This window comes from Ceratina calcarata, unplaced genomic scaffold, assembly GCF_001652005.2.
Source record: "Ceratina calcarata isolate Rehan_Ccalc_2016 unplaced genomic scaffold, ASM165200v1 scaffold60, whole genome shotgun sequence".
NCBI lineage: Eukaryota > Metazoa > Arthropoda > Insecta > Hymenoptera > Apidae > Ceratina > Ceratina calcarata.
The window spans coordinates 1,029,640-1,042,462 of NW_017177240.1; the positions used below are offsets into that span (position 1 = coordinate 1,029,640).

The following is a 12,823-nucleotide window of genomic DNA, read 5'->3' on the forward strand; positions in this document are numbered from 1 at the left end:
GCTGAGGAACGGAGTTCAAGCGGCAGTAAGCTGTTAGCAGCGGAAGTAGGTTACAAATAGATTCTGTATTTATTTTTTTTTGCTAAAATTGTACGAACGAGAAAAGTCAAACGGTATGCTAGGAGATCAATCATTAATTATCAAATTCTAAATATTCCATCATTATAGTTTTAATGAATTTAATAAAGACCCGCATATGAATTATAAAATAATCGAACTCTATAATTAGAGTAAAAATGAATCGTTCCAATTAGGTTCTAAAAGAAAATTAACGCAGATAATTTGAAACAAATTAAGAACATCATGCTCGGCCGCGTAAATTGAAGCCTTCAAGAATAAAACGATCATGCATAAATTTAGTAAAAACAAAAGACGTAGCAATAGTTAATCAAACAAACGAGGTACAACAAATTCAGGCACAAACTAGTTAAACACACGCATGCCTGTTTGAAAGAATATAAAAAAGGTAAGAAAAGTTAACAATAAATTTGAATAGAAAAATGTGGTAGTAGTCTGGTAACATGAGAATTGCTCATTTTTGGGAACTCACCCTTCGGTCGTTCCGGGGCTGGTTTACGGAGGCCATGAAGGGGTACGTCGCCACCGCTCTGCACGGTTTTGTAGGCCAACCTTTGCTCGAACTCGCTCAAAGGGCTGATGTCTTCCTTGCGACGGAACACCAGCGTCGAATCGCTTTCGTATCCAGATTCTTTGAGCGCGCTTCACACAAATAATTTCGAAGTTTCAAACGCAATCTCCATCATTTCATTAAAAATTTACTTCTTTGCGAGATTGTAAGTTAACACATCGTTGTCGGGTTACGTGTTTTTACGTTTTTTGCGATCTGTCACGTAAAAATACGTATTTGACAGACTTGCGGTGGAAAGCGGATGTCGTTCGCGGCGCGATGCACCCCCATAGACTGTGTTAAAGTGTACCACTACGTGGCAACACTTGAAATGATTGAGACCAACTGAGCGGGACTAACGTCCTTAAAATTGCAAATAGAAATTGGGAATGCACTCACTGTGACATGTACGGTTTCACTGAACGACTGCTGCGCTGGTCGAACGGCTGAAAAATAAAAGGTCCTTTCAAATATACATAAGTACAAAATTCTTCAACATGTACATCATGCAGTTTGTGTTTTTGATCCGAACTGATCATAGTCTCGCACCGTGGAAGAAAATGTTTAATTCGTGTGTGGATATGTACAAGACTGTTAAAAAATCTGTGCCCACGAGACATCGATTGATCGCTTACACAATTCATGCGACATTCGGCAAATGCTAAGCGGAAATCAACAATGACTGGTGCATAGGAAATGAAATGCCGTTCGGAAACGCAGTAGAATAGGCTCAGCATTAAAGAAGTAGAAGAAAGAAAGTTTCAAGTTATTCACTGAACCTTAAACAAAAGACAAGATTGATTATAACAAATCAGAGTCTACTTGCTTCTTAAATTCGAAAGTGTACGACATTGTGGTAGATACAATTATACACACAATAATATAACACTGACTGACAGTAAAAGGTGGAAAGAGAACGAAGGAAATAATCAGAAAGAGAAAGAAAGAAGAAAGACAGTCGAGTGACAGAGGACAACGTCATCGTGCATTGCTACTTGTCGATGATGTTGGAGCCTCTAACCCGTGAAGCGGCCGACGTCTGAGCGTTGGCGATGATAACAGAGGATGTTGTCGATGCTGGTGACGATAGCATAATGTGATTGGTGCTGGAAATAGAAGAAGACGTAGAAGAAGAAGAGGTGGGCGAGATACGTAGTTGTTGTTGTTGAGATTGCTGTTGTTGTTGTTGATGATGATGATGATGGTGGTGATGGTGGTGATGATGATGGTTGCGGTGACAATGCTGCTGCTCGTCGCCGGTAGCTTGTAGGAGCGTCGATCTGATAGCGGCCGATCTGTCGCCGAGCGGCGAGCTCGATCGGCGCAAGCAACGATCCGGTAGCACGAAGCTCTTGGATCTTCCTTCCAGCATGCCAGCGTGCCAGCCGCAGTCGGCAACAGCTCGTTCTAAGGCGGGTCGCGCTGTGATTCGATCCTTCGGATCGTCCTTATTAATAATCCTCGGGGACTGCTCGAGGATCCCGGTCCTCGCGTAGTCCAGCAGGTTCATGCTCGACCACTGCTTCGAGTTGGACCGCGCGCGCGTCAGACTATCGTCCGTAACGGTAGGACGATGCAGCTTCGCGACCTCGACGGTTTTCGAGCTGCTGACCGCTGCTGATCTTACATTGCGAGTTCTCTCCGGTCGATAGGAGAGGCTCAGAGCTCGGTGGCTTAGCTGAGCGTCTCGAAGATCCTCCATGCCCGCCGTCCCCTGCGGGTGTCCGTTCTCGTTCAACCACTGTCGAGGTTGTTTCGGTTGGTTGTACATAGTAGGTAGTTGTCGGTAGATAGGATTGTTGTCGCAGTCGTCGTAGCGGCATCGACCAAGGACCAGGGGGAAGATACGTGATCCGGGATGATCCGAAGTGCACGCGGAGGTGGACAAGATACGCAACACCAACGACACACGCACACGCAACATGGACATCGATCACGATACACATGTATGTTATACATATTGATTATTGCGGGGAGATTGATTAATCTTGATAATTTTGAAGCGATTTGGTGACGAATATGGGAAGATTAAGAGAACGTGTGAATGGTTGAATAATATTTCTCATGCATAATTCACCCCGTGCGTTTCGCTAATTATAAGTGCGAACCAGAATTATACCGGCACACGAAAAGCCAATTATTTGAAGACGTTAGATACTATCATTATTAGTTTGACAAATATTAGAGTGGGTTTTAGATACGTAGAGAGAATGAAGATGTTTCTGAATAATTCTCAATGAAATGATTTATGAATAATGTAATGTTGAATAATGCCGAATTATTTTTAAAAGGATTACAGCTAGGAATTTTTTAATTCTTATTGTCATCAATTTTTGCTTCATTCACGTGTAATGAAGAACCACGAAGAAATTTTTACTAGGTTGAAAGGCATTTTGTACAACATTGAAAATACTACATTTTTAGTTTATAGATTTCAGCTCGTTGCTCCGTTTTTTAAGATTTTGAAAATAATTACGAAACAGTAGATGTCGATCTTAAATACAATCCAACGTACCCAGAATAGGAGGATAGTACGACGATAGAGGAATCGATAGACAGAAGAGTATTGTAATAAAATGTAGGAAAACTGGGATAATACTTATTCAACTACAATTAAATATAAAAGTGGCGTACCCCGTCAAATATATCCATGACCTCGTCCCACCACTAGAAACATAGAATTAAATATCGCGTTAATCTATGCACTAGTTGTATGAGCGTTAAAATGATATGAAACCGTAAAACGATTTAACTGAACAATGTACATATTATTTTGCGACTGCTTTTCATCCAAAAACCGCAATACTATTAAGATATAATTTTCAATAATTAAGATTTTGAAAATAATTACGAAACAGTAGATGTCGATCTTAAATACAATCCAACGTACCCAGAGTAGGAGGATAGTACGACGATAGAGGAATCGATAGACAGAAGAGTATTGTAATAAAATGTAGGAAAACTGGGATAATACTTATTCAACTACAATTAAATATAAAAGTGGCGTACCCCGTCAAATATATCCATGACCTCGTCCCACCACTAGAAACATAGAATTAAATATCGCGTTAATCTATGCACTAGTTGTATGAGCGTTAAAATGATATGAAACCGTAAAACGATTTAACTGAACAATGTACATATTATTTTGCGACTGCTTTTCATCCAAAAACCGCAATACTATTAAGATATAATTTTCAATACTTTAAGAATTTAGTTTAGAATTTTTTACTATATTTCATCTTTACGTATATTTTCATTTGTTCACTTTTCTGAATGCACTTGCATCGCAGTAAAGGAAATGAATTATTGGATAAAAAGTGAATCACCATGTCTGATCACTAAAAGCCTGCTACTGAAGCTAACCAAAAGAAGAATAAGGAGAAGATAAAACAACGAGTTACGATAAAATATCGAGAAGCATGGACGGAGATATGCGTGCGCTCGATAAATATACCTCTGAACACATCGAAACTGTTTGTAATGAAACAAACGTTAATAACGTGACGTTCCATCTGCGACGACGGAACGTGTCATAGACACGGCAACAAAACAAGCCTCGAAGAGAGAAATCAAGTAATTAAAACAAGTGTAGGTATAGATATACAATATCGCTTTCGGTACAACTGATTTTCAATCTGATTTCAATTCGATTTTAATCGTTACCTTCCTTCTCGTCCGTGTGACAGAAGTCGGCTAGAAGCAAAGCCATTTCAAACGATCAACTTCGAGAGAGACACACACACACACACGCTATGTTCGGGAAGCGATCTACGTTGTGTATGTACGTACCGTGTGTGTATTTGATAAAGTGGCGGACCTCAATCGCGTCAGTAAGTACTTCTAATTGTTAATTCCAAACCTTCGGTTAAAACTCGCGAGGGAGACGCGAAGCGTTCGGTTTTAATTGATCGAATATACTCTTTCTTGAATAGTTCAAGGAATTAAATCATTATTTCTCATGCATTGCATGTAAATTAGTTCTTTTCGATTGATCTTTTCCTCTCCGTTGAAGAATGAAAGACTATTGTAGGGAATGTGAATCTTATCGAAGCACGAGAAAGGTGTTCTTAAGGGAAATACTATATATATATCAATGAACGACGAGGGGGCGAGTTATCTGTCGAAGAACACGTGAATTTGCATACCTCTTTAGCTTCTTTTTCGGCAATCGACGATCGACCAGGCTCGTAGTCCTCGATGCGGCCAGGCTGATTTTTATAGACGTCCGGAGTGTATCTCAGAGTCCCATTTCTGAAATGGAACAAAAGATCCATTTCACATATCAGTACAGAAAAAAACCAATACTGCACGTTTTCGGTGCTCGAATTCTTTCAGGATATTATATTTTTCAAAAAAATCGTATATAAACTTTTTTCTTGAGCTCGTGAGAAATTTCAAATATTTATGAATCAATTAGCGTTTCTTACTTTCTGGGCATAGTCGACGTGGAAAAATCATTTTCCTTGTTACGTAGACGACGGCGGCTATCGAACGTGGCGGAACGATCCGAGTACAAACGATGGTCCGGCTCGCTGAGATATCCACTGCCACCGCTTCCGTAACCGTACCTTGTACCTAGGAAACAGACAATTCGATTCCTTAGAAATTTAACACGTGCACGTTGGTCCGTGTTAAAAGAAGTTCCAGTGCTCATCCGTCACCAGCAAACACAAAAAAATATGTGCACACATTTGTAAATACATGTTCTATCTATCGTGAATGAATGTTCGAATAGCTACCGAATAATAATCACAAACAATTTTAATGAGTAGTTCATATGGTTAAATTATATTTCCATAAAAATTGTATTCCATTTCTGAAGGAATTTGATTGCAATTGAAGTACTATATTGTGTCGTATTATTGTACCATTAATTTAAAAAATGGGTTAGCATCTAAAATTGTTCACACGATTTGGAAAACGATTACCGTGCCGGAAGCGATTAATCAGAACGAAAAAAGCTGAAAGGGGAAACGATTGATTGTAGACGTTAATTGGGCAACGGGATGTTAAATAAAGACGGGAGCGATCCGCGTCGAATCGACTCGGTTATTGTTACTTTTACACACGACCGAACAGCATGGTTAAAATCGATCGCTATAGTTATCTAGTGTTACATAAGTCGTCGATACGTTCGGTGCACGGTATAAAATAGCATCGGGAACGTCATTTGTTGCGGGACAGACGAACGCGTGTGTGAAGGTAAAAATCGAACCGAAGAAGAAGGCCGTTATCGATTATTATTATTATTAGTATACTCGTGAATCAAATTGATTTAATCTATTATAGCGTGTATTCACCTCTTTTTTGTTTGTAACGAATGGTTACGTAGTCATCTGAAAATGAGATTAAGTGTTAATCTCATAATCCAATGATTTCTAATACTACTTGTGATATTTATTTGATACTTCGTAATAGTCTACGACGCCCAAGTCGGCGTAGAATAAAATTATTCTGTTAAATTGAATTGTACCAATTAGGAGAATATACTCGAACAGTGTTAAACGTTAATTTAAAGTTAATTAAAAAAGCTTGAATACTTTTCAAATAATTTTATCAGTTGCTAATCGTTAATACGAGAGAGCTAATTGAAGTTAAATATTTTTGATAACATAACAATTTCATGACAATACTACGCATATGTCAATCGTTAGATTTGTTAAATGTTACCGAGCGTCGTTGTAACATTAATTGCTGTAACAGTTCTCAATTATTACATCAAGTATGCATCGAAGCTACAGTAGAACACTGCCACACAAACTCACCGCTTCTGTCTGCACGATGCAACGAGTCGTACATTCTCTTATACCATTTTGTTTGATTATTCTCCTTGACTTCCTAAAATATTTCGTTTTCTTACGTCAAACACCACGGGAGAACAATAATTCGGCAAATTGAAAAGCAACTAGATCGAATCATCTCTACTTTAATTTATTGAGATTCGTTATAGACGTATGGAATAATCGTTAATCGATATGTTTGGATTTAGTTATTAATTCCTACGCGTATGTCGGAATTAAGAAATGTCATTGCGTTAATAAGATCTGAAGCTTTCAGTAAATCTTGACAGACCTACCGATCTCAAAACAAGAGGGATACCCTCCTTAGTCGTTGGACCGATACCCTCAAATTTTCGAGGACCCAAATCGGCCATCTTCTTCGGCGGTTCATTTTCTGTTTCCGGCTCGCTCTCGTACTCTTTCTTCACGGTGTATACTGAGCGAACATCAATTTCATTTCACAATTGAGCAAGCGTTAGAACTCGCAGGTTCACAGAAAGATCACCGAAAAGACACAATTTCAAAGAACCGTTTTACGAGACAACGAAGTCGTGGGAACTTTTCTCGTTGGAAATTGAATTATTGCAGTTTACATATCGATCATTATTTTACTTTAGAAGTCAATTACTGTTGCACTTTAGTTCACTGGTGGGGTCCACGAAACAAAGTTTATGGACGATTAAAATCACGTGCGTATTTTGCATGGTAACGATGAGGTGAGTATATTCTACTTACTAATTTCGCCTGGACTGATTATTGGCTTGTCGTCGTTCGGTGGACGTTTCAGAGTTTCGTTTTCCTCGAGATAGGCTGCTCCTTTTGGTAACTGTCCTTCTGTGAATCGCATGAAACAATAACAACAGCTAAAAGACAGAAGCTACGTATCGAACATGTCGATTTACTGTTAATAATAAATGAACGATATTTTTAATAAACGACAATGCGAAAAACAAACGTCAAAAATTGAATTAAAGAGTGTTTCATTATTCCTTAAACTTCCAGTTTATTTGATTGACAGTTAATAATAATTTGAACAGTTGGCGTTTTGCTACTCACCTCTTGCTTTCTGCAGGAGTGTTATAGTCGGATTCTGAGCACGCGGCAGACGAGGCGTTGAAGTTAATGAACTTAATCCTTGAGACGGTGCCGAGTGGGAATTGACAATTCGCGAACTGCTGCTCTCATAACTACTTCGCGATATTTCCTTCTTCCCCTCTGCGGATTCCCAAGGCGGTGGCGCGTCCTGTGTAGCCTGCCAAGTAGTGCAAATAACAATAATGAATTCAATCAAATTGATAACAAAACACCTTAAACTTCTATAGGTAATAAAATCTGCTGACTAAATAAAATCTTTATGACTATTTCAGAGTCAGTTAACTTTCTGATATTTTAAATAATATAATTTCAATCATTGTGTTTAAATAAAAATAATAAAAATAATAGTAGTGAACTATTGATTATTTAAACAAGAATTCAGTCTCAAACATTTTGGGAACAAAAAGTTTAGTGATCGCGTTAGAATTTACGAGGAGCGCGTAAATCTCTCCAACTTACTTCTTGCTGTGCTATCTTTTTTCGGCTCAGAACGGGGCTTTCGAATTGCACCGGTCGAAATTCCTTTTTCTCGAGAACTGGGCTGGCTCCAGCACTGGAAGGCGTCCAAACAGGCGGTATCCCACCATCCTTTTCCTTGTCCTTTCGCTCGGGGCTTGGCTCTTTCGGGGGTGGCGGTGGCTCGCTTCCGGGTGACCAAACGCCTGGCAATAAACATTTCCATTGTTGTGTAATCGTCAGCCGTCTGGCCAGGAATTAGCATTCCTTTTACATTAGACAAATTTATAAATCCACAGGCAAGATGTTATTGTCACGTTTGGCTTTCTATTAATATATGTATATTACATTTGTACAGTTGACAATATTCAGCTCAAATTATATTTTAATTTAATATCATTGCCTTTTATATTTTAAGTATGTGTGAATTTGTAACACTTTACGTATTAAGTAAGAGAAGTGAAACTATAGAGAAATTGATTCAGAGTCGTATTTTGCTGTTTCACATTAGCAAACAATTAGCCTTGCACCGATGACTATCAAATCGAACGGCGGGCGTCGAGTTTTAGGTAAACAACATCCGAGCCGAACACGAGAAAGCTTCGCGTTTAGTTCTATTAGTTCTGTTAGGGTCTTTGCACTTGCGAGGCAGACGCAACGGCCAAGCCGCGTAAACCGAACCAGCCAAAATCAACAATTCTGGATCTGTAAGAGGCTCGCTAATTTTGGCTCGCGGGGGCGTATTACATAAAGAATCGTTCTCGGGGCGCCGATTTCCCGCTCCGCTGCCCAAACTCGTTCCAGAAAAGGGCGGAAGCAATTTTGGGCACTGCGCGTTACTGACAGTCATAATTATCCTCATATTTCTATCCTCTCGCACAATCTTAATAATGGCTCGTTCGACCCTTTTTGGGAAGATTTATTACAGTAGATATGTGACGATTAGAGACTGCCTGTTTGAATTACATGTAAATAAATACCTACTAGCTATAGCTTATAAGTAAAGAAGTGATTATTGAATTTCAGGCTGTCCGTTCTTTACCGAAATTTTTTAAATGAATTATCGATCGAAGTAACTTTATCTAATATGAAGGTCTTTGTGGCATGCTCACAGTGACAAACAAATTGGACACGTTCGACTCGAATTGCCAATTAGCCTATCCAATTAGTGAATTCTATGCTATAAATTCTCTCTCTGCGTTCATCACTAGTTCTATTATCTACTAATTAATTAAGAAAATAAGTTAACATTGGAAAAGTCGTATATTTCAAGAGAAAAAAATAGATACGTTCTGGCCCCATGCTGACTATTTCAAGGATCCCGTACGATCCGTCACGATAATTCCGACTTCGCACGTGTCGATTACGACATTAGGAAGCGTAACGTTTCATTTTCGGTGGAAAGGGGTAAAAATAGAAATTCGTAGGCGTCGATATTAAGCCGCGTCTAATTGTAATAATTGGCTCAGCTGCGATGAAACATATACCACAATACTGTGTGCCGATTTTCTGGAGCGCGACCTGTCGCGAGTGATGCCAATTTTCGTTTCATATCGCATTTCTGTTTAAATTGTAGCCGAAGAATCGGCTGGCGTGACTCCGAATCGAATTGACTGTGATTTGTTTACATGCAACGATGTTAGTGCAGAGATCAAAAAGGAGATACTGGCGTAAATCGTTCGAAAACGAATCCCTTTTACTCCCGTTTTATTTATACCCCGAAACTGTTTAAACGAGCTGGACAACGTTACTTCCTGCTGATGCATTGTGTCCATCGATTAGTAATAAAGAACGAGAATGTTTCATTCTATTTATTAGAACTAATGTACATTACTATTATTGTAATACATAAACAACTTCCATGTAATGGTTAATTTAACGAAACAATTTTCATATTTTTTTAATAACTGTAATTGCATATGATAATTCTTTGAATGTCATCAACGATTCTCTGAGTTTGTTAAAAGTTTTCTGTTCCCGTATTACAGTTCACAATAGCACAAGACACTCGGTTAATTTCACGCGTTTCGTTTGCAATTTTACCTGGTGTTGCGGAAGACGCTTTAAACGTGGGAGCGAACATAACGTTCTCTGAAAATACCAACAATCACTTTAAGGATTCGAGCAATTTGCACTGTAGCTTGATATTCCAAACGCATTGTATTTTATTTTTTAATTTTCTTTGATGCGACGATTTACTGTTCTAACCCGTTTAGTGCAAGATAAAAATTTATTATTCAATATTACAAGTACTTGTGTATGTACTTTATTATGCTTAAAATTAGTTCAACTCGAGGTTGTCCTGCAATTTACAATTGATAATATCTAATCGCTAGAACGTTCGATTTATTTAATATCTAAAATGTTACTGTTCACTGACAACGATTTAATGTAGAATTTGATTTTGTACAGTGGAAACTGTTTAAATGTATCTACCCTTTACTCGCGTATTACTCATCAATCGCATCGTCTATTTCAAATGCTCTATTTAAAGGTGATATCCGCATTGACAGGCACCGTGACCTTTGGAAGCATGCCACATGATTACTACCGTCAGAGGCACAGCATTTCCAAGTAAAAAAAACAAAAGTCTCCATCAGGTGTACTCTAAAAATAAGAGGACGATTTTCTCTTCCCTTTAAGCTGATTACTTCCCTCTCGAGTTTTATAATATTTTAATAAACGTAATTAAAATGTACGTAAATAAATAAGTATACATTCAAGTTGTTAAAAAAATAATAATTGAAATATATTAATTTATGATACGTCACTCTGATTTATTAAATCTATATATCATAATAAACATAAACAGCACTTGAATTTTTATAATGTAATAGCGTATAACTTACGATAAGGTAGAAATAAGTAAAGAGTCTGAGCCGTGGGGCTCAGGGCTACGTTTTACTTTTCTTTGACCTTAAATCACGATAGAGAGCGTACTAAAAGACTCTTTAAATTGCTTCTTTATAGAGACGGTGCTGGTCATTAATACAGAAGCAAGCTTGATGAGCTTCGCAGACATAGAGAAGGACAGAAAAGAGAAAAAAGACCAGGAAAGTCTAAGAGAGGAAATTAAGTATCTCTTGAAGAAATGAAAGTCTGACGACTTTTCACGTTCTTATAATTATCTTCATTTTTTAATAATGATATAATTTTAAATTGGAATTCGATTCCTAAGAAACTGATATAAAAAATCCAATCCTGTTTGACGTGCAGCTTTATTTTTTTATTCCATGACTCATGTACTAACATGTGTCCGACTGCCCTCGTTTGATTGTTTATCTTTACATTTTTGCAAGAAGCTAACAATAAGAAACTGCAAATACTTCAATGTCATGCGATACTTGTGACCCTGGGAAATCTAGTTAACTACAGCTACTAAATTTCATCCTTTTATTAAAAATTGATCATTTTACTTATTAATAATAATCGTTAATTTTTAATTTTTAATAAAAATAATCTCCATGCTCTGATAGAAATGGAGCCTAGACAACTTAAATAAAGCAAATGAATCGATCGATAGATAAAACAGTTAACGACTGTCGAAGTCGGACCGGAAAGAGGCGAAGAAGCGGAAGAAGCCAGACTCGCTGACAAACGAAAATAGCGCGCAACTTCTGCCTCTCGACATACAAACGTAGTACATATATACGTACGTACATATATTGCAATTTCGTGCAATCCACAAAACGGTAACGTGACACCTTTACATAATCAAGAACCGGCAAGCTGCAATACGCCACGAGTTTTCCTCTAGTTATTTACTAAACGCTCTATCGTGAGATTTTCACGCACGGTTTGTAAACGCGTTCGCTGGGCGCTTCCACGCGTTGCACGACTTTAAGTGCCCGTCAATTAATCGCACACGAAGAGCCCTTCAACGCGCCCATTGCGAGAATCACGTTTTTCATGCCTCTAGGATTATTCAGGTTGTTAAAATTTCAAAGTGGATCACTTCTTACGTAAGCAATGATAATTTTAACACATGGACCACATATAATATGAATTATGACCAGAAATTGTGGCAGAATTTCAATCTATTCTTCAGTGAATTTAAGATAAACTAAGTTTTTAAACAGTTTCCACTCAATTTTATAAATTATTAGACTTTATCGAATTTGAATTGAATGCAGAATTTTTTTCCTAACCAATTCGGAGGTAGTGAAAAATTGCTTCGGACGACGATTTTAACCGATAAGGCAGGAAAAGAGTGAGAAAAACGGAAATCTATGGAGTGCGATCGAACGGAAGTGTCGAGTGGCCGTCCGAGCTTGTCCCCCGTTTTAAAGCGGACCTCCGCGTTTCGCAGGACAACCTGTTGAACCCCGAGTCGCGTCGAGTCCTTAAGGCGACGTCGCCGGAAGAATCCTATCACGACGCGACGCGACATGAAAGATTGCCGACGACGACACTCACTTTTCTCCAACATCGTCCCGCCCCTTTCTTTATCTCGGATGCAGAGCAAGAAAACTCACTCCGTTCACGCGTGTTCCCGCTTTTCGCGGTTGCGAACGAACCTCGAAGGATGACCGAGGACTGAGAGGCGTCGCGATGCCCAGCGTCGACGACGCCGCCATCGAGACGCGCTCTCCTCGCCTCGGTTCGACTACGCAGAAGCCGGCCGATTCAGAATAGTCGCGTGACGCGGTTACTCGAAACGCACGGAAATTCGCGCCGAGTCGAGCGATGATATCCGAGCGACGCGTGAAACGTAAACGCGTGTCTAATTTTCTCGCAGAAATGAAAACGATATTTTTTTAAGCTCAACTCTGATAACGCCAGAGCGCGTATTTTATTTATGAGAAGCATAGACACGTCGTTATGTTCATTTTCCAATCCTTAATTACATACATCAATGTAA

General features: G+C 38.7%; 1 protein-coding gene across 1 annotated transcript in view; it reads right to left on the minus strand.

Moving 5' to 3' along the window:
- Positions 1 to 12,823, minus strand: part of CAP (Cbl-associated protein) — a 92,544-nt gene that overhangs the window by 25,709 nt on the left and 54,012 nt on the right. Inside the window, exons 8-20 of the mRNA XM_018032907.2 lie at positions 10,006 to 10,053; positions 7,966 to 8,168; positions 7,468 to 7,663; positions 7,147 to 7,245; positions 6,708 to 6,847; positions 6,397 to 6,469; positions 5,932 to 5,967; positions 5,059 to 5,206; positions 4,777 to 4,882; positions 3,638 to 3,670; positions 2,256 to 2,369; positions 1,028 to 1,074; positions 551 to 720 (exon numbers count right to left, since the gene is read on the minus strand). Coding sequence (XP_017888396.1) covers positions 551 to 720; positions 1,028 to 1,074; positions 2,256 to 2,369; positions 3,638 to 3,670; positions 4,777 to 4,882; positions 5,059 to 5,206; positions 5,932 to 5,967; positions 6,397 to 6,469; positions 6,708 to 6,847; positions 7,147 to 7,245; positions 7,468 to 7,663; positions 7,966 to 8,168; positions 10,006 to 10,053 — 1,413 coding nt within the window. The remainder of the gene's footprint in view (positions 1 to 550; positions 721 to 1,027; positions 1,075 to 2,255; positions 2,370 to 3,637; positions 3,671 to 4,776; positions 4,883 to 5,058; positions 5,207 to 5,931; positions 5,968 to 6,396; positions 6,470 to 6,707; positions 6,848 to 7,146; positions 7,246 to 7,467; positions 7,664 to 7,965; positions 8,169 to 10,005; positions 10,054 to 12,823) is intronic.